Raw genomic sequence first — 27,533 nt, 5'->3', positions numbered from 1 at the left:
TGGAACTATATACTTAGTCTGTATGTTGACAGTCAAAAGAAGCAAAACTGTAAAAGTCTTGTTAAATCTTAACAGCACAGTTTCTACACAGATTTAGAACGTCCTCAGTGAGTTCACTGTGATGCAAGTTAGCAAATGCCATTTTCTTTCTGAGCTGAAAAATGATAAAGGCCATGTCTTTGAGTACATCTCTATATTTGTAGGAGAGGGGCGAGTACAAGAGGCTTCCTATAGCTCATGTACTTGAGGAAGTGTATTGCTATAGCTATAGTATGCATCATCTGTTCATGATTGATTAGTTGAGACAGGTTTGTTGCCTCTGTAGATGAAGACAGTATCTATCCAAAAGCTCATACATTCACATTTATCATACTTGCTATTATTTACTCTGAGAGCTTGCTATTAATAAAAAAAAATCTTTGAGTGCTCCTATATGATTAAACTGACTAAAGGAAATACCTTGTGGACTTAAACCATGCAAATTGGACACCTTAAGCCACACCTACAATTTGTCAGAATAAATGATGATGGGATAGACAAGGTGTTGGTCAATATTTGTTAAGCCATAGGATGACTGTGATCTTGATAGTAGGATTTCACATTATGAAAGTGAAATGTCACATCACATAGATTTTGATACACATGAATTCTTTTCAATTTGTAGCTTGATTTCATGTGATACGGAATTGGAAAGAAGAAAAGTTATGTTTGTGTACCTGCACATTGATAGCAGGTCTGGAGAGTTAGTTTGGTTCAAGGTATCATACATGAATTTCCTTAGAGTATCCTTGAAATAATGCTTGTTTGAAGAAGAAAGAAATATTTTTCCCCTGAGTTGTGAGCCTTGTTGTTTATTATGGGCATCAGTTACAAATGAAAGTTTTTGGCATTAAGGAAAGTCTAGTATATAAGCATGCAGGGTGGACTATGTGAGGATTTATTTTCTAAAAACTTTTTTTAGCCATTCTGAGATACTCTTTTAGTGTCAGTCTAAGGACTGCAAAGTAAAATATGTGATTGCTTATTGCATTGTTGATTCTCGTGTCTGACTACAGGACAAGCAGGTGAGGAAGAGATTCCTCAAAATTTGAGCGTGTTTAGTAGTATAGTAACTTAACAGTCTTCTATTATATATGTAAACGTACCAAACCTCTTATATGTATGTGTGTGTGTAAAAAATAATTTCAAAATCTATAAATTCCTATTAACAGTTGTTTTTTTCACAAGTAGAAGATTTTTAACTACAAAGAATGGAAAAGAACCATCAATCCTCATTCAGAAAAGATGACTTACGGGTTTGGGGGTTTATCCAGCAGTATCTAGCATTAAGAACACGATTCTAAGTGACTTAACAGTAATATGTAAACACACTGGTTACCTAAACTGACTTGGCACCTTTGCTTTTCCCAAGGTTAAATAAGTAAGATGAGTTATGAGTCTTACTTTAATTCTTTCATTTTATGTTATATCAATATCAGGGAGGGGAGGGATTTTTATTACTAGTCATTATGGAATTTTTTTTTGAGGGGTCACGTGTTCTCTGAATTAAATTGAAGCCTAAATTAGATTTTTAGATGTCTTACTGACATGCTTTACTTCAAGCCAGAAAAGTAACAAGAAAAAGAAGAAATCAGACTGGAGTTTCCTATATGGGAGAAAAAAAAATATACCAAAAAATTGTTAGCACAGCTAAAGTTTTGCATTTTTAATTTCCCTTCTGAGCAGAATTATATGCAGGCCCTCTTTAAGCCCTGAGGGTCTTGTTTTACCTTAACAGTCTCCCCTTTTTGAATTTGGAAAAACATAAGAAACAAGCTGTAAGGCATCTCCATAGTGTAACACAGCCAATGGCAGAATGTGGTTGGCACTTCTTCCACACGGGCATTCAACAAACCCTCACAATCTCCCCCAGATGCTCTCCTGCATTTTGTACCTTGCAGGGAAGCGGGCATTGGATGAATTTCAGTTCAAGATATACTGCACTGCAGAAAAATAAAATTGGAGTGCAAACAGAGGCAGGAGAAAGTGAATAGAATAACCAGTACCACAAATTCATCCTGTCCCGATGAGCAGGACACAATAACTGTTCTTCCACATAAAGAGGTGGTCAGAGTTATGATGAGGGATATTTTGACTATTTGTCTGGTGCAGATAAAGGGAAGATAGCAGATGAGAAGAACTAAAAAGGTACTGAAAAATTTTAAGAGGAAAACATTTTTTTAAGAGCATTTTCTGGGAAAGGAGAAGCCTTTGTCCAAAGAAAGGGAGAATGGACACGTTCTGCTAATGCAGAGAATGTGAAAAATTGTAAGGTAATGCAATTCAAATTATGCTCAGAGAAAACCATAGTATTAAAACTTGTTACATGATGGTTGGATTTATGATCTTCTGGGTTTTTTTTTCCTAACCTAAGAAATTCTGTGATTCTATGCTCAGGTTAAACTGTTGCAAGAAAGTTCCTAGAGTGGGAGTAGAAATTTAATTGACTAAACTTAGTCAGATGTTACTTATATCAGGATGGAATAGCCCAACTCAAATTTCTTAAATCACTATTAAAATTGATGTATTGCGTGATTTCAAAGCATGTTCTTATTTCCAAAGCCCAGCAGAATGTGAAGGAGACAAAGCTGAACTGTTCCATTAGCAACTGAGAATCAGAAACAGAGTACTTTTGTTTATCTTTTTTATTTTTCTTTCTTTCTTCCATTCACAGCAAGGTGGGAAGGATGCTCGTTTTCATGTCACACTAGATGCAACAGAACACTTTGGGAAATAGTAAAATCCTTGCTGAGGTCATGAGAATATAATATCTGAGTTATTTTTGTGATCATAAGATATTTAATTAACTTCTGATGAGAGTTGCTTACTGCACACTTCTTGCTTATTGCCACTGCTTGTGTGTGCACTTTATTCCATTTGTGGTATGTAGATTATTGCATATTAGCTTATTAAAAGCAGTAATTTCTGAGTGTGTGGCATTTGTAGGGAAATGATTTTCAGGCTTAGCTAATACCACACGGCCTGTTTGTCTTTTTTATTCATATCTTTAATTTAGAGACACGTAATTCCTCACAGGAGATGACCATACTTCACTGTCCTCATGAACTGCACAGGGACTGAGATTCAATGAGTTAAAGAAAGGATTAGGGTGGTTAGCAGATATATGGACACTATAGAATTTCATTTCTTTCAGATGCCACATTCTGTACAGTCATTCACCAGTGATCAAACAAAGTAACAAACCACAAGTCTGAAATTCTGTTCTGTGCTGGATGAGGAATTGGAACTCGTTCTGCTTGGTTTTACCAGCTGGCCAGGACCAAATGATCACTGCAAAACCCGTAGTTCTTGGTAGTCTGATAAATGGTGACATTACAATGGTGGCAGTGATACGAAGCCATAAATTGATAAAATCTTGATAAATATCAAGAAATTATTCATCTCAATCTGAGTAATCACCATTTCCAAACTCAGAGGAACAATAGTAAGAGATATGTATCTCTTACAAGATACATAGTAAGAGATATGTAAGAGATATGAATGCTTCCTTTCATCTGATCAGCAATACTTTTGAATATAAAAACCCTTCTCAGAGTAAGCAGCTGTTTATAGTATTGTCCTATAAATGACAAAAAAAATATTGCTTTCTGCTTTATGGAGAGATGGAATTTGTGAAGTTGCATGCACAGTTGTTAAGTAACAAGCACAGACAACAAATTTGGTGGCTGCTGGACTGCATTTTCTTTTAAACTTTCTGAAGAAAAATAACCAAAGGCTTGGGAAGCACAATTTAAGCATTCAAGAATGACATTTATACTAGGAAGGATACTGAACAGAGTTGCAGGAAGTATGGCAACATGCCTTTTTCATGCAAGTTTAAGTATTCAGAAATGCTACAGATTGTTTGTTGCTACTATGAAATCAGTGGGTTTCATTTAAAAGAAAAACTCACTTGTTGATTAAAATAAAGAACAGTGGATGTTTCTATTCATAGGAATTAGTAAAACTGACTCTGTGCAAGTACACAAATTCAGTTGGTAAGAGTATGTTTTATCCTTTATTCCAGCTGGTACGGTAGTAGGGATTCAGTCTTTGATGATTGTGATGGGATTTTTAGATTAAGAATATCATTGTATATATTAAAATAGGGGAAAAAAAAGTCCTTAATTTCACTTTCTTGATTATTCATTCCTGCTCTCATAGGAAACAGAGAGGAAAACTGGTTTATGCTATCGAGATAGAATAAACATTGCCTGACCCACTGTTTGTCTCACAGAAAATAATAGTTTGGGGAAAAAAAAAAAAAGAAGAAGGGCATTTATTTATTTATTCTTGAGAGGAGAAAAACTGCAGTTTAGCAGTTTAGGTTAGTATTTGCTCTTTTCAGATATATCAGGTGTTAGGTTTAATTTACGTAACTAAAACGGATGGCAGTGTTGTGGTTTACTTTAAACAAATAAGACAATTTGGAAGGTTGATCTGTTGTATGAGTAATTTTTTCTTATTTTCCTCTGGAAACCTTTGGCCTAAGCAGGCTTGATAGAAATGTGATTGTTTTTCTCAAGTGCTTGAATTTTCAAGATGTCAGAAACCAATTACGCACTTGTTCGTGGTATATTGCTGAACTTATTTAATTAAATTTGTGGACACATTATTCTAAGAACAAGTACAAATGTCTACTGAAAATACCCCTTTATGAGTAGGTACACAGAAAGATAAATGGAATATAACAAGGTCAGACAGTCAAGTATAATAACAAGATGTGTGCTCAGATGGTATGTTTTTCTATAAGACTAAAAATGTCCTTGTTTAAATGCAGTTCCCCATAGGTATATTTATATATAACATACACATAATACATAAAGAGATCCTTCCAGAGATTAAGAACATACTTTTCATTAATTTATTTTTCTTCTTGGTGGGTTACTTGGTGCGCAGTGTCACAAGGTTCACAGATTTGCGCATTCTTTCTGTTAAATCTAGGCACATGTTTTCTAGGTGACTTTCCAAGTTCTCACAGAAGTGAGTACTTGCAATAGGGCAAATAGAACAAGGTTTGTCTGGGAAAAAAGGATAAGGTAAATAAAGACAAGGGTCAGTTCTTTCACTGTGGGTTTTAACTAATTTCTATGGAAAGGTACACTTCCAGCTGCAGCTTGTGTGGCCAACTGAGCCATTTCATAGAATGGCTTGGGTTGGAACAGACCTCAAAGATTATAAAGTTCCAACCCTACTGCCACAGACAGTGGACAGGCTGGATATACTGGATAGCCAGTAGATAGGCTGTCCAGGAGCCCATCCAGCCCAGCCTTGAGCACCTCCAGGCACGGGGCATTCACAACATCTCTGGGCAGCCTGTGTCAGCACCTCATTACCCTCTCAGTGAAGAATTTCCCCCTGACATGTAATCTGTCTCCCTTGTTTTAGTTTAAAACCATCCCACTTTGTTATATCGCTATCTACACGTAAAAAATTGATTTATCTCCTGTTTATAAGTTCCCTTTAATAACTGGATGGCCACTATAAGATCTCCCTGAAGCCTTCTCTAGGGCAAACAAACCAAGCTGCCTCAGCCTGTCTTCATAGAATAGATGCTCCAGCCCTCTGAACATCTTGGTCTTCCTTTGGACCTGCTCCAACAGCTCAACATCCTTCTTGTGCTGGGGGCCCCAGACCTGAACACAGTTCTCTCAATGGGGCCTCGTATGGACAGAGTAGAGAGGAGGAATCACCTCTCTCTCCCTGCTGGCCACCCCTCTTTTGATGCAGCCCAAAATACTGCTGGCTTTTCAGACCTCAAGTGCATACTGCTGGCTCATGTTAAGTTTTTTATCCACGAGAACTGCCAAGCCCTTCTTTGCAGGGCTGCTCTCAATGGGTTCTTCTCCCAGTCAATGTACGTATCCAGGACTGCCCCAACCCAAGTGCAGCACCTTGCACTTGGCCTTGTCGGACCTCAGTAGACTCGCATGGGCCCATCTTTCGAGCTTGTTCCAGTCAATCACTCACATCTTACTACGAACACTGCAGTATGTTTGCTTGTACTGTCTCTGTATGTTACCTATTGTTAACCATATTATGGAATTGCCTGCTTATTTTCAGAAGAGTTCTGCATAAGTGTATGCCTAATATTCAATTTCAGGAATGTATTTTGTATCCTAGATGAGACGTAGGCAGTCTTTAAAACATGCTGTGAGTGGATGCTGGATGAAAAGCTGCAGATAAACAGGGTGCTAGCAAAATCAAGAGATACGGAATGGAATGATTATTTTTTGCCATTTTATAGCAGCAAAGCAATTACTACTTCATGTCTTTCTCTAGGTGTTGCTTTTGTATTACTGTCAAATTACCTCTGGTATATGGTAGCACGTAGTTTTTTTGTATGTTTGGCATAGCTATTCAAGGTCAATTTTCAAATAATAAGCACTCTACTAATAAAGAAAATTAATTGTACAAAATAATAGGAAAACCTGAATAACAGCTACTTTAAAGCACTTGTTTTCTGACCATGCTGTTTGCATAGTCTTCTAATACACTAAAAAAAGGTTTTAGGAAAATGAAAATTGGTGTATTATTAGAACTTAACCTGAATGAAAAAAAAAAATGCTTCAGTCTATAGTGATACTGAGCTGAGACAATGAGAAATATGATTAAATTATACTACTTTCCTTGCACCACTAGTTGTATTTTTCCAGTTACTGTGGAAGTGAATTGCTTCCTAAGTGTTGCCATAATTATGCTCTTAAGAAGAAGGTTTCACTGGCTACAAAATTTTTAAACGGTATTTTCATTTCCATTGCCCTTCATTTCTAAATCAGTGATAGTTTGCCTCTTTATTAGCAGATATTTCTACTGTTAATTTGTGAAGATTTTGTGTTTTTATCTCTTCACTTGTTTTCTTAGGCTTTCTCCTGCTGCTGTTTCGGTCACTAAAAGAGTGAATGTTTTTAATCTCTCCTGTCACGCTGATTCCTTATCTGATTTCTTTTCTATATGTTTTACATCTTCCACCTGCAGTTTATAATTGCTGGCCATTATTTCAGTCCTTGACAATGATCAGCATTTGACATTGGGTCTGACCCACTTTGCAAGTCTATTCTTGATTTCATATGCCAATTCATATGCTCTGCACACATGAAGGCAGAGGAAAGACTACAGAGCCCCACAAATGAATCAGTTGACTGTAGTAGCTGCTTCTCCTTTGTACTTGCTTCATGTTAAAAAAATAAAGTATCTTCTGCAGAGTGTTTCTATGACGATGCTTCTGTCAAGTAGTCATAAACTAAGTTGAACCATTATTTTGATTCTGTTATCTCCAACCCAAGTTTTCATGCAATTGGTATAACAGCAAGACTATGACTGTCAGAAGTCAGAACAGATTGATCCATCTCCTAGGCTTTAAAATAATTCCTCTCATGTTCCTCATCTGCTCCAGTAGAGGGTTCACTAATGAAAGTGCTGATTGTCAACCTTTGTGGATTACAGAAAGAAACCTGCCAAGATGAAGTCAGTGCAGCTCCTCCTGACTTTAGTTTGTGGGCCAAATTCTCTGAAGGAAAAGCACTTAGGATTTTTGGGAAGAAGTACTGAATTTTAAGTCTCTTCAAATCTTCATTGTTTTTCAGATAGGTACTAAAAATCCAGCTTTTTAACATTTTCTTGGATTAAGAACTTTGGCAGCATAGGAGCTAATGTCTTCAAGAGTCTTTTCTGTTATTTTCTTTTTTTGTCTGATTATCCAGTTGTCTGTAACTGCTTAATTCTTTGCAGATGTTACTGTCTTTGTAGTGTAATCACAGCTTTAGAAGTCTCAGCAAACATGAGATTGAGTTCATGCTCACAGACACCTAAGTGCAAGAATTGAACTTCACCTCAGAGTTGAAAGATAAACACCCAAATTTTACATAGTACTACAAACTTGAAAAGACACTGAAGGGGATCTCCTTGCTATTGGACCATTGGTTTAAGAATTCGTGTGTGAGTCAGGAGGAATGTGCACTCATGCTTATGGTTTATAACTCTCCACTTGATTGAGACATCTTACAAAAAATTTTGTGGTTCCAGACTTATTTTTTCTTTAGGTTAGGTACTCAAAACATTGTATGTGGAGGGCTAAGTGAAGAACTAGTTCAAAACGTGAAGGAGAGCTACCGAGTGCTCAGCTTTTATTGCAAAGCTCTTTTTTTTTTTGAAGCCCTTTTATCTATTCATGGTTTAAAAACAAAGGGGCATTAGACTACTGTTTGCAGCTGTGTTGGCTGCAGTGTTCTATGTCTGAAATTAGGTGCAGTGAAAGACCATCTTTTGCAAAGCCACAGAAGAACAGACAGTGCCAATTTAAGCTGATAGATTGCAGTTGGCAGCCGTTATTTTAAAATAATTTTTTAATGCAGAGTTTCCTGTGGCTTCACCTTCATGCACAAAGTCAGCTGAAGTCCACCTTATAATATTTTAAGGTAATTATCTCTTTGTTTCATGCTGCAAGGAGCTCACGCACTAATTCTAACTTGTTTGCTAAAAATGACTTGGAGTTGGAGATCTATATTTCAGGTTTATCACCTGTTTGCACTTCTAAAGCTAGGATAAAGAATACCCTTGGAATCTTACTCTGATTAACGTAATGATGCTAATGAATACATCTCTCCAGCTCAGCCTCTCTGTTTTAATTTACCTGACAAACAGTTTCAAATCAAATCTTTATCTTAGCCTGATATAAGTTTTCAACTTTTTTTTGCCTTACATCATTTGTATATTTGTACCATTCTAGCCTAAAAATATACAAGTACTTGCATTTCAGTTGTGTGGGATCCTGTTCTTTGCCTTTTAATATAAATAATTTTTATTAATAGTGCACGTGAAAAATTGGAAGCAATTTTGTTTTTAGTACAGCAAAAGCAGTACCACATTGAGAAGGGTAAAGGAAATAGCAGGAGAAGAACCGTGACAATCCTTTTGCTGTTCTAAGCCTCAACTTTGCCTTTCTGTACTCAAATTAAGCCCAGGGATTTTGGTCTTCAATATTATCTATAAATCTTCAGGCCCGAGATTCTGGTAAATTAGAGGAATCAATGACTGTAAACTCAGAAAATATCATGGAAATTATTATAGGGAGATATAAACTCAGAAAATATCATAGAAATTATTGTGGGGAGAAAAATTTAATCAACTTTAGATCAAAATTATTTCAACCAAGGCAAAACTAGATTCCATATTACTCAGGTAATTCCAGAGGACTTTTTGTAATTGAACACCTAAAACAGAATATTAGTTGCCCTGTGTAGTTTTTAAAGTTTAGAGAAAATATGACAAGAGAAATTCAGTTGGAAAAGGCAGTTGTCCAATAGCATTATCTGTGTGAGAAACTAAGATCCTGTCTTTAGATCAGCCTAGATCAGTCTTGACTTGCAAAACAGAACTGAGCATATCTCCCAATGGTCCATGAAAAGTAAGCTCCGATGATCAACTGTGGAAGTAAGGAGAAAATATATTATGCTGTGAGAAGCTATTTCAGTAATTTTTCTTAATAACTTCTTAGAAAATTGGGTAGTACGTACGGCATTTTTCAGAATCATTCTCGAGTCCAGTGTTTTTACAATCTCTTTTCTATCTGTATCTTCTCCATTAAGTTTGTTACCGTGGCTAACTTACATTATGAATAATCATGTAATGAGAATGGTTTCTGCACTCAAGAAACTTCAAGTTTCTCCTCTTAGAGCAGTACTTTTTTCTTTAGGATTATTTTGTCAGCAGTAATAAATATTATACTTCATATTATTTTCATCAGGATCTGTCTATTTCTAGGCACCTGTTATGCTTCATATGTGTGGCTAGTTAATATGCCCTTCTTCTGAAGGAGGAAACTGAAGCATATAGATATCAAGTCACTGAGGTAGGACAGCATGGCATTGACAGGCGCCAGGAATAGAATTCAAGCCTACTGCCTGAGTGACTTACAGACTTGACAGAAATAGTTACATCCTCTAGGCAAAATACAAATGCATGGAAATACTTGGAACCTGACAGTCAGGAAGTATTGCATGCTTCTTGAAAATGTGTAATTCCAGTATGTCAGATAAAAATATCTGTGGGAATGACAGAGATACTCACAGAAGATACAAAAGCTGCTACAAAAGTAATGCCTACTATTTTATTACGCTGGCCCATAATGTCAGAGGCAAATTTTGGTACAGAGGTTCAAAGGCAAAAGAGGTTGAATCTCTTACATTTTGTTGCCCTGTGACAGGTGTCAGTAAGGGGCAGACAAAATGACTTCTGACATGGAAGTGTGTATGTAGTAAAGCAGTGGGACTGAGTTCCACGTAGAAAATTGCACACACCGACATTCATTGACACTTGCCGAACATTTATGGAGCCCAAACAATAAATGTGAGCACAGTGAAGGTGGTGGTGTGTTTCAGTAGTGACAACAGCAACATAAAGACAAGCCACGTTCTGGATGGCTATGCACAGCTCTCACACCAAGAAACTAAGAGTGTTTCAATCAGCTCATCCTCGTGAATAGGTGGGTTATGACCAGGGAACTGTGTGTGGAGCTGAAGGTTAGCTTCAGTGTGTTGGAAGTGTTGGTGGCAATCTTGGAATATTGCAAAGTTTGTGTGAGTTCCAAAAATGTTCAGCCAGAAAGTGAAAGAATACTGTATGCAACTTTGTCGGGACCTACTGAACCAATATGAAGGTGAAAGTGACCTTTTCCTGTGGCAAAATGTGATGTTGCCACTACGTGCCAGAGTCAAAAACATCAGTTCAAGATGCAGCCCTCTGTGGGTAAAGTGCACTGCATTTTGGGATATAGGAAAAGGGTGGTCCTTCTGGATTTACTGGAACCTGAACAAACCATCAACTCTGACCATTACATTGCAATGCTGGCAAAGATGAAGGTTCAAACTTCCACAGTCAGGTCAGAGATGAGGACAGTTTTTCTCTTGCAACAGAATAACAGCAGGCCCTGCTTTGCAGACAGTCTCAGCTGGATTGTCCTGTCACAATCCACCACATAGTCTGGATTTGACACTTTCTGATTTCCGTCTGTTTGGGCCATTGAAAAATGGACTGCAGCAGGCAGTATTTTCCTAACAATCGTAGCAACTGTGGAATAGTGGGTCACCTCCACTGGTGCAGATTTTTATGAGTATGACATGCAGGCTGATGAAAATGCATAATTAATGCTGGTGTGTTGAAAAATTATGTTTTGTAGCTGAGAATTTGCTCTAACATGTAGTGTTACTGTCCTCTTTGTATCTGTTGTAGTTTCCATGTAACTGAATAGGAAGCATTGCATTCTGGGCAATCTAGATTGCTTATTTAGGATTATATTTTACGGAATTTTGTGGATTTTTAAAAATTCATTTCTTGCAACTATTAGATCTTTTTCCTGATGGGCAACAATTGTGCTTGAGTACTTAGGATTGCTTTTTCCTTGTTTCACCAGTAACAGCTAGTGAGTGTACCTGAGCATTTACGAGTGTTTTTCAACTTGTGTTCATGTCTTAGAGATTGCACAAAGTATTTCACCTAAAATTTCATGAATTTTACCTACAAAGTTGAGGAATATGGATGATTTATTTTTTGAATAGTAAATGCAATGAAACTAAATTATTTAATAAACTTAACAAATGTGCAGAAATACCACTGATTTTAGTTTTGCAAATGTACACTGTTGCAAAGATAGACAAAGAAGTCTGATTTATAAATGTCATTTAATCTTGCTGCTTTAGTAATGAGCATAAATATACGCTGCTTTTCAAGCTGAAGGCATCATGTTTACACTCTTCCAGTTGGAACAAATAACTGTATTAATTCAGCTTTGAGTGCATTTTATTAATCTACTTGAGGTGTCGGAGATGTCATCTTCATCCTCAGCCACCTGTGAGAAAACTAAAGAGCTTTCTTTTAATTGGGAAAATGAAGTGTCAGCTTCTAACCATTAAGTGCAGGAATTTTCAGCTGTCAAACCCTTGAGGAGGAGGCAGTAACGTACTTGGAAATGAACCACTTTGTCACCCAGAAGGTAAAATTGTGTTTAAAAACACAGTATGTTTTTTCAAGAATATAATGTGTTGTGCAGCAGAGGAAAAAAAGAAACGTGTGAATTTTCAGTGAAGATCAGGACACTGACAGTTATGCTTAAAATCGGTGATGCATAAGTAACATGACATTACACAAAATAATTTGTACATATATTGTGAACTTGGACTCTTCTAGCTTGCCCAGTGTTAAAATGTGTTTTCAATACCACACAGGGTTGGAAAAGAATCCCAAAGAATACATGCATTAATCTATATTGCTTTTTTCTTTTTTTTTTTTTTTCCAGAGTATTCTTGAGAGCCATCAACAAATTTGCAGAGACAATGAACCAAAAATTTCTGGAGAATATGAATTTTGAAGTACAAGTAAGTGTTAAGCTTTTGAGTTGAATAAAATAGTTCATGCATCCTGGCCTTCCGTTCCAGACTGTCAAAGCCCCTTCTGATACTTTATCAGTAATAGAAGTACTGTTGATTCAAGTTTTGCAGGATTAGGCTATTTTCAGTTTTTCATATTTACGTTTTTTGAAAAAATATTTACATGTGATTAATTGTATTGCGACTACCCAGTCTGCAAAGACTAAGTGGACCTTCTTCATTTTCAGTGGACCAACTTTTTCCAAAATACTTCTAACAAAAAATATGCCCCGCTATTCAAAAGATTTGATGTCGTCTTTCTGAAATGCATCAGGTTATCTTCAAAATTACAAAATTTTCTTAAAATGCTTTGAAGTGTTAAGGCATAATGAATAGGAACAAGGAGTAGAAGTACTAAGGAGTGCAAAGAGAAATACAATCTTTTTTCTTTCTGAAAAAGAACCTTTTTTCTTTATGCCATAGCTTGAATCTTCCTGCTCTGCTATGTACGTCCATGTCTCCTATTTTTGACTATTGGAAGATTCCTCTTTGGGGTGGCACTTCTCATGTGGATTGCACATACTTACAGCATAGAGAGCTGGCGTGGATGTCAAAGATAGTGAAGGTGATGGAGTTATTTGCCACAATTCCAAAAAAAAAAAAATCTCATTATTATTAGGAAATGAGTTAATGAAAAAAAAAAAGAAAAAAAAAAGAGTACCTTTCAAATGTTTCAATATCAGTATGTCTTGGCTGTAAGCAAGCATTAGTAGTGACTACTCAAAGTAAGTGGGATACTTCCACAGTTCATAAAATAGTTCCCTTTAGAGTTTCCCTCTAAACTGTTAATATTTTTAGATGTAGTATTTGGTTTGCCTCTTTTGTTTTGGAGTATTTTAGTTAAAAAACAAACAAGCAATGCTGTGTAGCTGTAGCAGTGCTTGTATATTTTTATTTTAGCTATTAAGGTACAAAAAGATTAGCGTCAGGGAGCTTTGGTCTTAGTTACTGTTTTGCCAACGAAAATTCTAAATCAAGCTTTCTTTTGTTATTATTTAACCATTACCTCTTTTCAGACTTTCATGACTGGATAGTCCTGAAACTGGAGTTAAAACTTGAAGTGCCTTTCCTTCAAGGGGGTAAAAATGTTTGGGATATCTTTGAGGTGTCCATATTTCAAATAAATTCAGGAATTTTAGAGTAACATTTGTTTCGAGAAATCAAGCAGTGCATTTATGTATTTCTGATTTATTGACTGCACATCAAACTTTTGAAAGAAACTGAATGCCTGGATTGCATTAGTGACTACTACAGATGTAAAAACTTCATTAAATTTTTGTGAACACAGTTTATGTGAAACAAATGGTTTCTCCTTAAAAAAGCTGACCAAAAAAAGCCCAAAACAAAGGCTTTATTCAAGGGTCAGTGACTCATTATGCAGCAGCCTTTGGGCTAAATTTTCTCATGTTATGGATATACATAGCAGCAATTTCTAGTTTCAAAGAACAAGGGATGTTTACAGTTCAGATCCTTATAGAGAATATGCATTGAGAACAATGTCTGATGAGTGTAGAAGCTAAAGCAAAGGCAATTGTTTTAACATTTCCAAAAAAGGGTATTTTAAAATACAGAAATGGAGAACGCTGGGAAGGGAAAGATAAAGATGCACATTGTTAAAAATTAAAAATATATAATGTTACCTCCTTAAGTCCTTAGTAAATGAGTGAATGATTTATACTACTTGTAGGGTTGTATTTTCTTATGTGCAGAATCTGACTATCTTTTGAAGATAAATATTACTTTAGAAGTAGTAGTTAAAGTCATTTAAATCAAACAGAAGTGTATCTGAGTATTTTTCACTTGGCAGAGTGATAACATGACTGTGTAGCAGACAACCTAGCCAAACAAAGCAAGTAGACTGTGAAGTAATTGAGTAAATAATAAATAATACATCCAGAGCAAAAGCAGTGTGGAAATTTTTGCTAGTCTGTTGAAGTTTTGTAGATGGAGGTTAAGAGGTTCCTAGTCTTTTTCTTCCTTCTGAAGCGGAATTGCTTTTTTACTCATTATGTGAGTTAGGCAGAAAGGAAATAATAGGTATCATTTAGCACCCGTGAGAGGTTGTGATATATCTGAAGAACAGTAGTTGTACTCTTGAAAACTTAAATGTTCTTAAATGTAAAACCTTAGATTCAATGGTAAAGCTGTTACATGCCTTAGAGACACATACAAAAACTATGTACAGAACAGTAGTGATATGCCGTTCAACATAAATTTTCTGACTCATCCTGTAACAAGTTGGGGTCCATGGGGTCCATTTATGTTGAAAGCCCTTTTTAAGATTTCAGTGCTTTCACACCTACAGTAGGTCTGAATATTGTGAGTGTGATTGGCAGTGGTAAGGCAGGAAATGCCAGGGCTGTTGTTTGGTTTGAGAATCATCATATAAGACTCTTAGAGGTAATTGAAGAAGGCATGTGATGGCTGAGATTGTAGGCCAGCATGGGGAGTTGGTGATTTTGTTCGAGTTCTGCTTACAGAGTTTGTGCTGGATGTATTCAAAAGAATTTCAAGCACTCCCAGTAAAAGAATCAAAAGTAGAGGCTGCACATAAGAGATGTTGATCCATTTCATAATGAACATAAGCTAGAACAATAATGGAAGAAATAACTAAGAGACATTTGTTACAGAATATTTATTATTGTGCTCTTATTTCACTAAAAAATTAAAATTTGCTTACCCACTGCTATCTGTACTTATTTAGATCACTGTTAGCTCAAAAATTTAATGAATTCCTAACAGTCTTTAAATCTTTTTTGTGTGTACATTTTTGAAAAGAAAAGACAGCAAAAAAACAACTGTGGTGCACAAAGAGGAATCTTTTAGGTTGGACATGCTTTCATCAGGGATTACTTGTAGGTTAGACTGAATTTAAACTAAACAAAATTATGCTAATTTCTCATTTTTCTGTCATTTATCATTTTAGAGTGTACATTTCAATGCATTAGAAGATGTAAATATTCATTTTAACCTGTGTAATAACTCTTGGATAATGTAATTCATGCTAATGTTCTTCAGTGTAAAGCTACTGCCTGCAGACTTCCTACAAAGTAAATTGGTTTGTTAAATTAAACCAGTAAGTGCTTTGTCAGAGTTCTGTACCCTCTGGCCAGGTTTTTAGGTACTCCACATGCAGAGGTTGTAACATTTAATATCAAATTTACCTATTTGAAGATTGACAGTGTTACATGAGGTTTTTCACTTTGCACAGCAAAACTGGAAACGGTAAAAATGCACATTTTACTAAGCAACTACTGCAATTGCTGTTAAATTACAATACCAACGTGATTCCCAGTACCATTTTCTGTAATACACTCACAGTCATGAAGCTGGTGTTCCCAGCTTGTTCAAGAAGCAATCTTCAGGATGAAAACTCAGGTTTGTTGCTCTTTTCAGAATTCTTTTCTTAATGGTTTAGATTTTATACTCAACTTTGAGCTGAGCCACGTTTGTAGTCCCTGTGCTGCTCTGGCATTCTCAGGTACATTCAAATTCTTTTCATGAACTCAAGGGCAAAATATTTACACCACCAGTTAATACAGTCAGTTGACCCATTCATCTGATAGAGTTACTTATTCCAAGCAGACGCTGTGCTCTGGTCCCCTTTGTGGTAAGAACCTGCAATTACTGCCTAGATTAAGTGTCCTCTCATGTTTCCAGTTCTGTCTTTGGACTGTTTTACTTCTCATTAGGAGGAAAATTTATAAAGAGTATTAATTCTGACTGCAGGACAGTGGTGGTTTAGAGCATGGCACCAGGACACTGCAAAAGAGGGGTTGGGGAAAAGACACCAGGGTAACTTTCTATCCTAAAGGTAAAGTTTACTGGGTAAACTGTCAGATTTCCTGCAGCTCAGCAGGAGCTGTTTTCAGCAGAGTTGAAAAATGCCTCCATATTCATAAGGATTTTCTTAACAGAATGCAGAACAGTCTCATGAGCCAACCATCTTGCCATATCTGTGCTCAGCATTGATGTAGTTGTGATTTGCATCTCTGTTTTCTTTTGTGGGCGGGGGATTGCTCTTTTTCATTTTGATAACCAGCTTCTGCTAGGAAAGACAACTTCTCTTTGGAAAGACAGCCACTGCAGGTGTTTTCCATTGAGTATTAACTTTTTAAGGACTTGCCAATTTAAAATGTGGTGATTAGACGGCCTGTACAAATCACTGTTTCACAGCTGGACTTTTGCAGGTATAAGAACAGATACACCACATCCCTTTCTGTAATATATTGTATGCATTGAATTTAGGACAGATACTGGTGAGCACTTCGGAAGAAATTTAATGAAGAAAAAAATTACAGAACATTTTTTGAAAAGGCAGCCTGGTTTCTTAAATTAAATTGTAGCAAAAATTTTGTATGATTCTGTAGTTATGCAAAATATGTATTTATGATACCCTCAAAACATGTCTGGAATGTTTATTTCAGTTGTAGTAAATGGGAGAATTTGGGGAGTTTTCAGTACTTCTCTTTTACCTTCTGTGGTAACTATGCAATCTTAATCAAAATTTGCTAATTTTATTTGATTGAAAACCTCTGCGTTTCAAAACTAGATACTACATGCCTATCTCAAAGGTAACGTCCAGGGTTTTCAAGTCTGAATAATGAGGGAATAAGATGACTGAAATCTAAATGCCTTTACCAAACAAGTGTAACAGTTTCTATTTTATAGCAATTAACATGCAGCTAGTTAGATTTGACAGTTATGATTCACAGTGATCTTAAAGAAAGCAAATATTTGAAAGTAGTTCAGTACTGATACAGAACATTATCTGTCCATACAGGAATAGAGATGCAGGTATAGAATAAAAGTAAGTTCAAATGCAAATTAACATTTTTTTTGTTCCTAGTAGAAATAAATAAAGCAACATTCCTAGTTATCAGGCATGTCTTAACTGTCAGCAGTTTACTCATTTTTATGACTGAAGAACAAGGGAAAAAAATGATGTTTTTTGTCTTGTTTTGTTTACTTCAGCAGAAATTCCTTTTCTACTTTGTAAGTCATGGTTTTTTTCATTCTTCACTTAATTTAGTTTAGATAAAACATAAGCCAGTCTTCCAGTAACAGTAAAATAAAGATAACAGTAATTATTTCTAATGGTTCCCTTCAAACTTTTAGTTAATTTTTTTCCATCCGTTTTTATTACAGGAAAAAACGTGGTCAGCATCCATTGTCACAATAATTCCATGAAGTGATGTTTTGTCCCACATACCTTTTGTAATGTTTCCATCTGGAAATGTCAGCTTCTGATGTATTAGGGACAGGAAAGATTAAACACCTAGGAAATGCTTTGTTGTGTTATACTCAGGCATAGCTATCCTAAGCTCTGTTTTGTGGAATGTTGGTTTCTGTTCCTTCCTATCCTTCCCCTCTGTTAATGGTATCTTTTAATGGGGCTTTAGAAAGGATTATATTGCTAAATCTCTACTGCTACAGCAATTATAATTTCATATTACTCATCTATATGCTTACCACAGAATTTTATTGCTAAAGACATAGTCCCCACAGTGTTATAATGTCAGTCTAACTTAAAAAAAAAAAAAAGCTAATCTTTTCATTTTTCCCTGTCTTTCTCTAGTGTACAAAGCACCATTATCAACTTAGCATTATGAAATGTATTTTAGCATCACTAGTGAAATTGCGTGTTTATTCTTTTTTATCTTTAAATACTCAGTTAGAAACTCCAAAATCAAAAGCTTCACTGCATTACAGTGAATAAATAAATATAATAATTACAGTGAATAAATAAATATACAGATATAAATGCATGTTGTATTGTGCAAAAATATACATAATATAGTTAGACAATGCAGAAAACCTTGAAAGATGTTTGATACTAGAGTGAAGAGATGAGAAAAGGCACTAGCACTTCATTTTAGCAACTGTTAAGAAAGTTCTCTATCTCTATTAACTACACCTGCTATATTTATATTAATTTCATGTTAATTAAATATTGGTTATATTATCATATTCTTCTTCTTTGATCCATCTTCTGCTTGAGAATGATGAGATGCTGGAACAGGTTGCCCAGAGAAGTTGTGAGTGCCCCTGCCTGAAGGTGTTCAGGGCCAGGCTGGATGGGGCTGTGAGCAACCTGCTGCGGTGGGTGCCTGTGGCAGGGATGTTGGCACTAAATGATCTTAAAGGTCCCTTCCAACCCAAACCATTCTATGATTCTAAGATATTGGTATGTATTAGTATAGACCAATGCTAAGATATTGATGTACTTATTTATTTTTTTACATTCATCTAGATTGTTTTGGATATTGGACTCATTGCTCAGGATGGAAAGAAATATGTGGAAAATATGTTTTCAAAAATGTGACATAAATACACTTAACATTTTCTAGATTTGGGAATGTGCTTATTTCAAAAGTGTGGCATGTTTTCTAACACAGGAATGTTAGATACTTGGACTAGAAAACGTGTGCAAATATTTCACATAAATTATGTCATTCTATGAGTGTATGACGAAAGAATGGAATGAAATAATGATGTGAAAATCTTTCAGCATTAAAAACGAACAATAGTCCTTTGTTGTTAAAATAACGAAAGAACGTAATATGTTTCATCAGAGCTTCTTTAAACTTATTTTCATTAACCTGAAAATGTTCTACTTTTGTAATACATCATCATTGCAAAGAATAGTTGGCAGAGACCCCAAAAGATTTTCAATATTTTTTACCTAGAATTGCATAATATTCTCCTCTTCACCTCAGAAGAAGCACAGTACCTTTTATGAACCAGTCTGCGTACCGTAGGAGTAAGCCCTTACTAATTGCACTTGCAACTTACAGAATTTATGAATGAGTTGTAAGTCTAAAGTTACTATTTCTTGAGACTCTACGTGAGCAGAAGAGAATGCTTGCTTTACCCAGTTCTTAATACTTATCAGTTGGTGAGTCATTCTGAATTTTAGCTTTCACATTCTCTTTAGGCCACTGCTCAGCAGGTTTGTTAGTGTGATATTCTACAGTAAGTGCAGAATAATTTTCATGATGTAGGCTTGGATTCTTGTGCTGCTTCATGTACTTGTGAGTATTAACTTATTTTAGGGAAGATTAATAAGAAATTTAAGAAATTGCTCATATTTCCCTTCCCAGTCAAATATACTGCTTTTTTTTTTTTTTTTTTTTTTTTTTCTATAGTGAATTTTAAATTTTCTTTGAATTTTTTTGCATATAATTCTAAACAAAATATGGAATCCTGTTGTACTTTATTTCCTCAGGGCAAGTCATTGAATGTTAGTATCTGTGCTTGATCCAGTGGAGCTTTCTATTTAAAAACACACACAATTTGCTGTTCATGCATTTAAATCTGCTAGAACTCGCGTGACTCACAAAAATAGTAAAAATAGGAATTTGTTCTAAGTGAATTAGTTTTAAGTTATGAAGAAATGTGATTTAGTATGTGAAAGGGAATGATATTGGATGAAATTATCTCATTTTTGTAATATCTTATATCCTGAAAGTAAATTAAACATTTCTTACAAATATTAATTTAAAATTGTAGAAGCTTATTTTTATCTAACTTAGCACAACAGCTGTGACTGTTTCTCTACAAAGTCAAAGTAAAGAAGCCAGTATCTATCTGCAATGTGTTATGTCTCCTGGTCTCAAGAGGCTGGGCTTTCTTTTGTCATAATATTCTAAAGGAAAAAAAATACAAAAAACCTGCGGTCTTATCTGTTGAACTTTCAGAAATGTTGGAAAACAATTTGTGTGTCATAATTTATCAGAAACTCATCTTCCAAAGACTTCATGCGCCAGCTGTATTATAAAAAAAAATGTTCATAGAGGAACCAATGGCTAAAAGGTAGACATCAGTGAAAAAGAGTCATTGATTTCAAAGGCATGTATGCAGGAAGGGGCAGCAGTGTTTAGTTTACTTCTGGTAACTGTCCTGAGAAGATCACCCAGACCTCATCCTTGTGAAATCCTTAGAAATCTCTTGCTAAGTTAATTCCACATTTTCCAAAACGGCAGCTGTCACATTTTCTAGGGGTAAGGAGCACTATGTTTTCAGAAAAAAAAAAAATGAATGAGAGATCTTTTAAGTTAATTTAAGTATTTTAGCCCTCATATATGCAAGGGTGTTGTTGCTTTGAAGCCCTCTCAGTGTGTGCCAGTTCAGTTGCCATAATTTGCACCGTTACAATACACCAAGTTGGTTTATGCTGTTACAGTCACATGCTGCATGTCAGTATGAATTTGCAATGAATAATAATTATGGAGAAGGGTCACTTCTCAGCTCTAGCTTTGTCTCCAAGCTGCTGTCCCCTGCCAGCAGCTCATCACTGAAGTTCATGTCAACAGGAAGCAGCAAAGCATGAGCATTCCTGCTCAGCACAGGAGCTCTGATACTCTTCTCTATCTGTGTTTCTTCAGCCTTGCAACCTCCTAGATAGCTTGGTGTTTGAATACAGCACATCTTGGAATGTTGTTGTGTGTTTAAAAGAAATTAGAACTTGTCTTTTAAATAACTTTTTGCATTCATTTTTAATCTATACATGTGTGTCATTTATATTAGTGAGACACTACTTTGCCCCACAGGGTTTTAGTGTTAGTTTTGTTGTTTGAAACTGTTATCTGTGTGTTCTTATCTTGATACACTGTCATAATTTGAGGGTCATAATTTTTCAGCAGTCATTAAGTATTCTATAAAAGAAAGGAAATTTCTTTCATACACAAGGATTAATTCTTTAGGTTACATTTAAGAAAAAGGCAGCATCAAGCTTGGAATTTTTATGTGAATAAATAGACCATTAACTACAGTAGTAAGGCTTCCTTTTTCTCTCTATAATGAGGAGTAATTTGAGAAGTTTTCCATTTTGCAGGTGTAATTGACGTATGCAAACTGATGGACTCTAAATGGATCAAATTTATCCTTAATAATCTTTGGCAAAGGAAAGTAGAGACTTTTCAGAGCATAAATAATATTTATCCTGGGGAAAAATACTATGACTTAGCATGTGCTGTTAGTGTACTATCAAATATTAGACATAAATATAGGTTAAATGTTTGTACTAAGGGAGAAAAACGCTACTGCCTTACAAGTGCTAATATTTAAGCCTAGTTTTTAATATGGCTGTGATTGTTTTAGATGAATTCAGACCATCTTTAAATTGTACAAAATACAACAAATTAACAAACATCTCCAATGAAATTCCACTTGAGTCTGTGCACAGAATCATCGAATCGCTCAGGTTGAGAAAGACCTTAAAGATCATCCAGTCCAACCACAACCTCACCAAACTACCTGAACTCTAACAGCCCTCTGCTAAGTCATGCCCCTGAGCACCACATCCAAATGGATTTTCAACACATCCGGGGATGGTGACTCAACCACCTCCTTGGGGAGCCTATTCTGGCCCTTAACAACCCTTTCTGTAAAGAAGTGTTTCCTGATATCCATCCTGAACTTACCCTGGCAATACTTGAGGCCATGTCCCCTCGTACCGCAGCTCTCTGAAATTCGGCTCTGTGGACCACAAATACTTAAAGACAGCAACTGCCCTCCTAAGAGCTTTTGGATAAGCAGGTCTGCTAGGGAGAGCTTCAGGTGGGCTCCTAAGCGAGGAATAAACTTGACACAGGATGCTTGGCCTTATGGAGGATATTTGAGATTTTTATTTATTAATCACCTGTGGTTTTCTGTGTATTTTTGTGTGCTGGTGTCTATTCTGTATTGTTACTTGTGCACAAGAGTATTTTCCAAAGTCTAAAGAACAGACATCTCTTAAGTTTTTGAGAAAACTTTAGATTTTAAGAGTAATAGTGTGGCTTCCCAAAATAGGATTGTGTTTCACATGCAAAATTAATCAAAAGCTCTGTCATCACTTTTTACAATTTTTAAAATAATGTTTTATTTCTGTCCTTTAAACTACTGCTGAATACCTCTACTGTTTCCTTTTTACTGTCTCAATGATACCGTTTACACATATTCTTAGTTGTAAATATGTTTTTAAAGAAGTATCTATAACCACTGCTAACTGTTAAGAAGCTCCCTGAGGTAGTATTTACTTTCTTGAATTTGTTTCCTACTGTGTTTTCTTTTTTCCCTCCCATCTCTAGAATGAGAGAAGTATTTCATTTTGATCACCTAGAGGACAAGCAGTCTGCTTTCAGAAAGGCAGAGCTGTGAGCTGAAAATAAAAGCCTTATTCTCTCAGTTCTAGAGCATGACTCAGTAATAACAGTCGTTATTCAGGGCAGTATTTTGTCCTTGTTTAATGAAGACAGCTCTTAACAAAACACGCTGGAATTTCACACAAGTTGTTGAAGTAGAACTTAGAAGGCAGTAGATACTTCTTGAAGATGTCAAATAAAATGCAATTACGTCAGGTGCCTTTAGCTCCAAGTTGTTAAGATTAACTGGCTTGTAATGTATTCCACTTGTCCTGCTCTGGTTTGTGATTTAATGTTGTAAGCTAATGAATTTCATATAAATCCATCCTGGTAATATTTATTCAACTGCTGTATTATTAAGAGCAAATGTGTAGTGATTATTAAAATTCATCTTCCTTGCTTTTCTCCTAATTGTATAATACTAGTGATGTACAACATAGCATAATGTAAAAATCTCAAATTGCTTGCATCGTTTTGTTTCCTAAATAATTCAGTATTATGCATGTGTTAGTACTACTCCAGCTTTGCTCAAAACTATTATAATTTCCTTATTTTCAATTTATAGCTCTGGAACAACTATTTTCATTTGGCTGTGGCTTTTATTACCCAAGATTCGCTACAACTAGAAAATTTTTCCCATGCAAAGTACAACAAGATCCAGAGCAAGTAAGCAAAAACATATACTTTAGTTTATATCTAATTTTTTAACTAAAAGTGGGAAAACATAATGATTAAAAGTACCTGAACTTTATTATTTTTAACTAGGTATGGAGATATGAGACGTTTAGTTGGCTTTGCTATCCGTGACATGTGGTACAAACTTGGTAAGTAGGCAAATTAATTTAATTACAACTGAATGTGTCTCACATTGCATGTTTCACTGGGAAATGTCTGATCAGAAATTTCTCCAAAATTTCGAGATGGTTAAACTTTATTATGCAGAAATTGAGAAGCAAGTAAATTTTCCAAGAGTAGGTGGCTTCTGATTCATGTTAAGGCTGTGTATCTTAAAGGTAGAGAATAGTCATGACGAACTCTTTTGGTTACTGAACATAGTAACACCTACAGTAGGTGCTTTGAAACTGGAATGTCAAACAATTGCAGCTGTTTACATCCCTCCCAAAGGGTCATCTTCAGGAGCACAAGGCAAGATTCAATGTGGTTGGCTGGATGTGAAGGTAAAGGCCAAATATTTATCCCAGAGTGCCACAGTGCAGTTCTTCATGTTCTGCTAATTACTCAGTTTATTGAACTTAAGCATTGCTAGGCAGATAACAGCATACGAGTGGAACAGGTTTTTACGTGACAATCATTTTGTATGTGAGTTGATTGAGGAAGTTTCTCTTTACATTTTTAGGCAGAAATTTAAAAAGTTTTCATTTTAATTATATCAGTGGAGCAGTCTGTATTTAAATCATTTAGCTGAAAATATATCTTACTTTTAATTGTATAAGAGCCTTCTGTGGGAGAATGAACATTTTTAGAGGTGAAAAAATATTTACATAGTACATTAATTCCTTTGGTTTTGGTTGTTTTTTTTTTTTTTTTTAATTTCAGATCTTATGCCTATAGATATTGGAAGTGATTCAGACACTGTAAGAGTCTCTTGAATCTTATTGATATTACTGATATTTCTAGGTTTAGTAATATTTTTAATCAAAGCGACTGAAAGAAAAAGTAATGTTGCATAAAACTATTGAAGTTGTTCAGTTATGCTGAAAGTTACAACATTATGGCAGCCGTATGAGGGGAAAAACAGAATCAGATTACTTTTATTTATGAAACAAGTCTAGTCATATTTGTTTATGATAATATTTTAATCTCCTTACAAGCTACCAACAATATTGACATTCTGAGGCAGATAATTGGGCTTGGACTTATGTGACCCACACATCAAACTTTTTTCTTTTCGCTCAGAAACAAGCAGTATTTGAAGAATATCTCAAACCTAGTTGAAGATTTTTGCAGGCTTTAAGGCTCTTTCACAGGTGCAGAACTGTTGTGCTACAAGATAATATTGTGTGGTTTTAGGAGTTGCACAGACTGTGTTCCTATTACTGGTTGCAATGGTTGATGCATTGATTTATTGGTTATGATGTTTGATGCTATTTGTAGTTGAAAGCAAGTAATACGTCTAGAAAGCATCTCATGTGGCACTGTTCTACTGAGAGTTTGGTGGATTATTAGTGTTTTTGATTGCTTTCTTCTCAGAATTTTTAAGAGGAGATGTCTAAATCTGAAAAGCTGAAATATTGACTGAAAATGTTAACTCAGCTGGTATGCATTCATATTTCTGGCACTGTCTCTTGATATGAGAGCATATTTATTAACATTCTTTTAGGTTTTGAGAAAGAGTAGGGGTAAATGACTAAATTCTAAGACTGTTACCAGCATAGGTAGTTAAAACACTGCTTTAAAATACTGCCTGCCCTAAATGTTTTTCTAACAGTTTTTCTTCTCTTCTGAAGTATCTGACTTGTCATTCTGTTTTAGGCCAGAATAAAATCTGCTTTATACCGGGGATGGTTGGACCCATCTTGGAAATGACTCTCATTCCAGAGGTTGAACTGCGAAAAGCTACAATTCCAATATTTTTTGACATGATACTTTGTGAATATCAAAGGACAGGAGAATTCAAAAAGGTAATTAAAAATACTGTTGGAAAATTCATTGTCTTGTAGCCGATTTATTTTTGGTAAACATTTGTTGTGTGGATTTCTGTGCTCACAGAAAGTAAAATCGAAAAGAATAAGAACAAAAAAAGGGTTCCTGCACAGGAGAGTGTAGGCATTCCAAAGTGTTTTAGTTGGATTTGAGAAAAAACATCCTTCACAATGACAGCTATAAGGCACTGGAACAAGGGCCCAGAGAGCATAGGCAATTTTTAGGAATATTTTTAGAATCTTACTGAATAAAGTCCTGAACAAAAGACATGACACTGAAGTCAACCCTGTTAAGTAGGAGTAGAATTAGGTGACTTCTTGGGGTCTCTTCTAATACTAATCTTTCACGAAACCCTTATGTGACATAGATCTTTATACATTAGAAGTTTTAACTTTTAATACATACTATCCAACAGGAGTTTCAGTTAATAGCTTGAAGTTAATTGCACATTATTGGATTTTTCAGGAAACTTTTCTAAATATTTGCTTTGTGAAAAATAATCTTGAAGAAGAGCTGGCATTCAAAAAGGTTTTCTATAGGAATTTTGCAAACAGTGGATTTTTAAATCAGAAGTATTTCATACCCTTGACAGAAAAGAAATAGGATTGGACACTTGGGATTGTGATTTAGACTAGATCTCCTGCCATGCTTGTGGTGTGTAGTCAAACAGCTGACATCTGTCTGTTTCTCTCCCACCTCACTTTTCTCTGCGGGCTCTTTTGGGCACAATTTTCTTATTCTCTGTTTGCACACTGCCTTTCACAGTAGATTTTAACTTGGAGCTTCAGGCACAAGTAGTTAATTTCAAACCATCTGTGTAACAGTAAGTGACAAAAAAAAAGTCATAATTTAGACATTCATAGAAAAGTAAATACAAATGTGTCACTCAAACTCAGCTATGTTTAATACTTTAAATCATATGGGGCATTTCTGTGTCAACTAAGTGTGGAACAAACTAGCAGATGGAATTTTGATTTTGATCTGCATTCCAGAATGTAAAGCTTCTGGTTCAAGGCCAAGATTAAAAACCACTTGCTTCTCTGCATCTGTTCCTTATTCTAGTAGTTCTACATTTGCCTTCTTAAAAATATTTTTCTGTTCTTGGCTTATACTGCATCTCTTGGGAGGGATGCAGAGATCTGTACAAACCAAAAATCCTGGAAACTCATCGGCCAAACTGACTGATTAAACAAGAATAGCAACTTAAGTGCCTCAATGATGCTAGATACTTTGCTGACCCTTAAATCACTCGTTATGCTAATATAGATTAGTTTCAGGTTATAAATTTTCAGTGCTGAGGATCAGGGGTATTCATTTTATTACTGTGTAAGAATAATAGTTAATTTTTATCAGATGGCACTTAAACATTTTCATAATTTAACAGTTGAGTGTCATTAGATTATAATATTCTGTTTTGGACTGTTTCCAGTCAAGAACTCAGATATTAATTCACTCCTCTGGATGAGGTAATTAAGATAAATTTCTAAAATTGCTTCTCTGTGTCTAGCAATTCTGGTAAACTTTGTTTAAAGAAATACATATTCAGTCATATTACTTAAAATTGTTACCATGTTATTTAGAAAAGGCAAAGAATTAATGTGAATGGAATATTGATGTAAATGTAAACTCCACCTTCTGCAGCTGACATTTATGATATTCAAATTGGCATTTAGTTTTATGAGGAATATTTTTCTAAAGCTTTAGCATAAATTTTTCAAAATTATTGTTTCAGTTCAACATTGTCTTACTTAGGAGTCTGGAGTGATGCTGATGTTCAGTTGAAAACATAATTGTGATGAACTGTGGTCACTTCTGATGAGAGAAAGGGAAAAAAGCACAGAGACAGCTTTATTAGTAGTCTGCATTGGCAGTGGAACTAGAGCTTTAGTGGTGCCTGCTAAATCATTTAATAAGCTTTCCCCAAGTTATTGATTTCATTAGCTTGATGTGGTACTGTGCTGAGATGTGTGACAGCACTTCTTTTCTGTGTGCGCATATGTGGTAGGCTGTCTCAAGAGACTGTATTCTGCATTATGTATACAGTATACGTGCTTTTATTCATCTCACTCTTCTCAAAATGTATACACCAAATGAGGAAAAAAAAAAATGAAGTTATTCAAATTTATTAATCAGGAGTTTTATTTTATTTTTGCTATTGCTAGGAAATCAGCTAGCCCCAGAGAAAACAAAATTCCGCCTCTGGTTATCTCAAAAATAACATTCTACTACATATATATTTAATAGACAGCAATAAATATGTAGATGTATGGCATACTGAGGA

General features: G+C 35.4%; 1 protein-coding gene across 1 annotated transcript in view; it reads left to right on the top strand.

Moving 5' to 3' along the window:
* DOCK2 (dedicator of cytokinesis 2) overlaps positions 1 to 27,533 on the top strand; it is a gene marked incomplete at both ends in the record, with an annotated part of 154,066 nt that overhangs the window by 89,950 nt on the left and 36,583 nt on the right. Inside the window, 4 exons of the mRNA XM_079542135.1 lie at positions 12,332 to 12,410; positions 23,154 to 23,254; positions 23,354 to 23,412; positions 25,082 to 25,230. Coding sequence (XP_079398261.1) covers positions 12,332 to 12,410; positions 23,154 to 23,254; positions 23,354 to 23,412; positions 25,082 to 25,230 — 388 coding nt within the window. The remainder of the gene's footprint in view (positions 1 to 12,331; positions 12,411 to 23,153; positions 23,255 to 23,353; positions 23,413 to 25,081; positions 25,231 to 27,533) is intronic.

This window comes from Tetrao urogallus (genome assembly GCF_951394365.1).
Source record: "Tetrao urogallus genome assembly, chromosome: 14".
Lineage (NCBI taxonomy): Eukaryota > Metazoa > Chordata > Aves > Galliformes > Phasianidae > Tetrao > Tetrao urogallus.
This window is presented reverse-complemented; position numbering and strand designations above follow the sequence as displayed.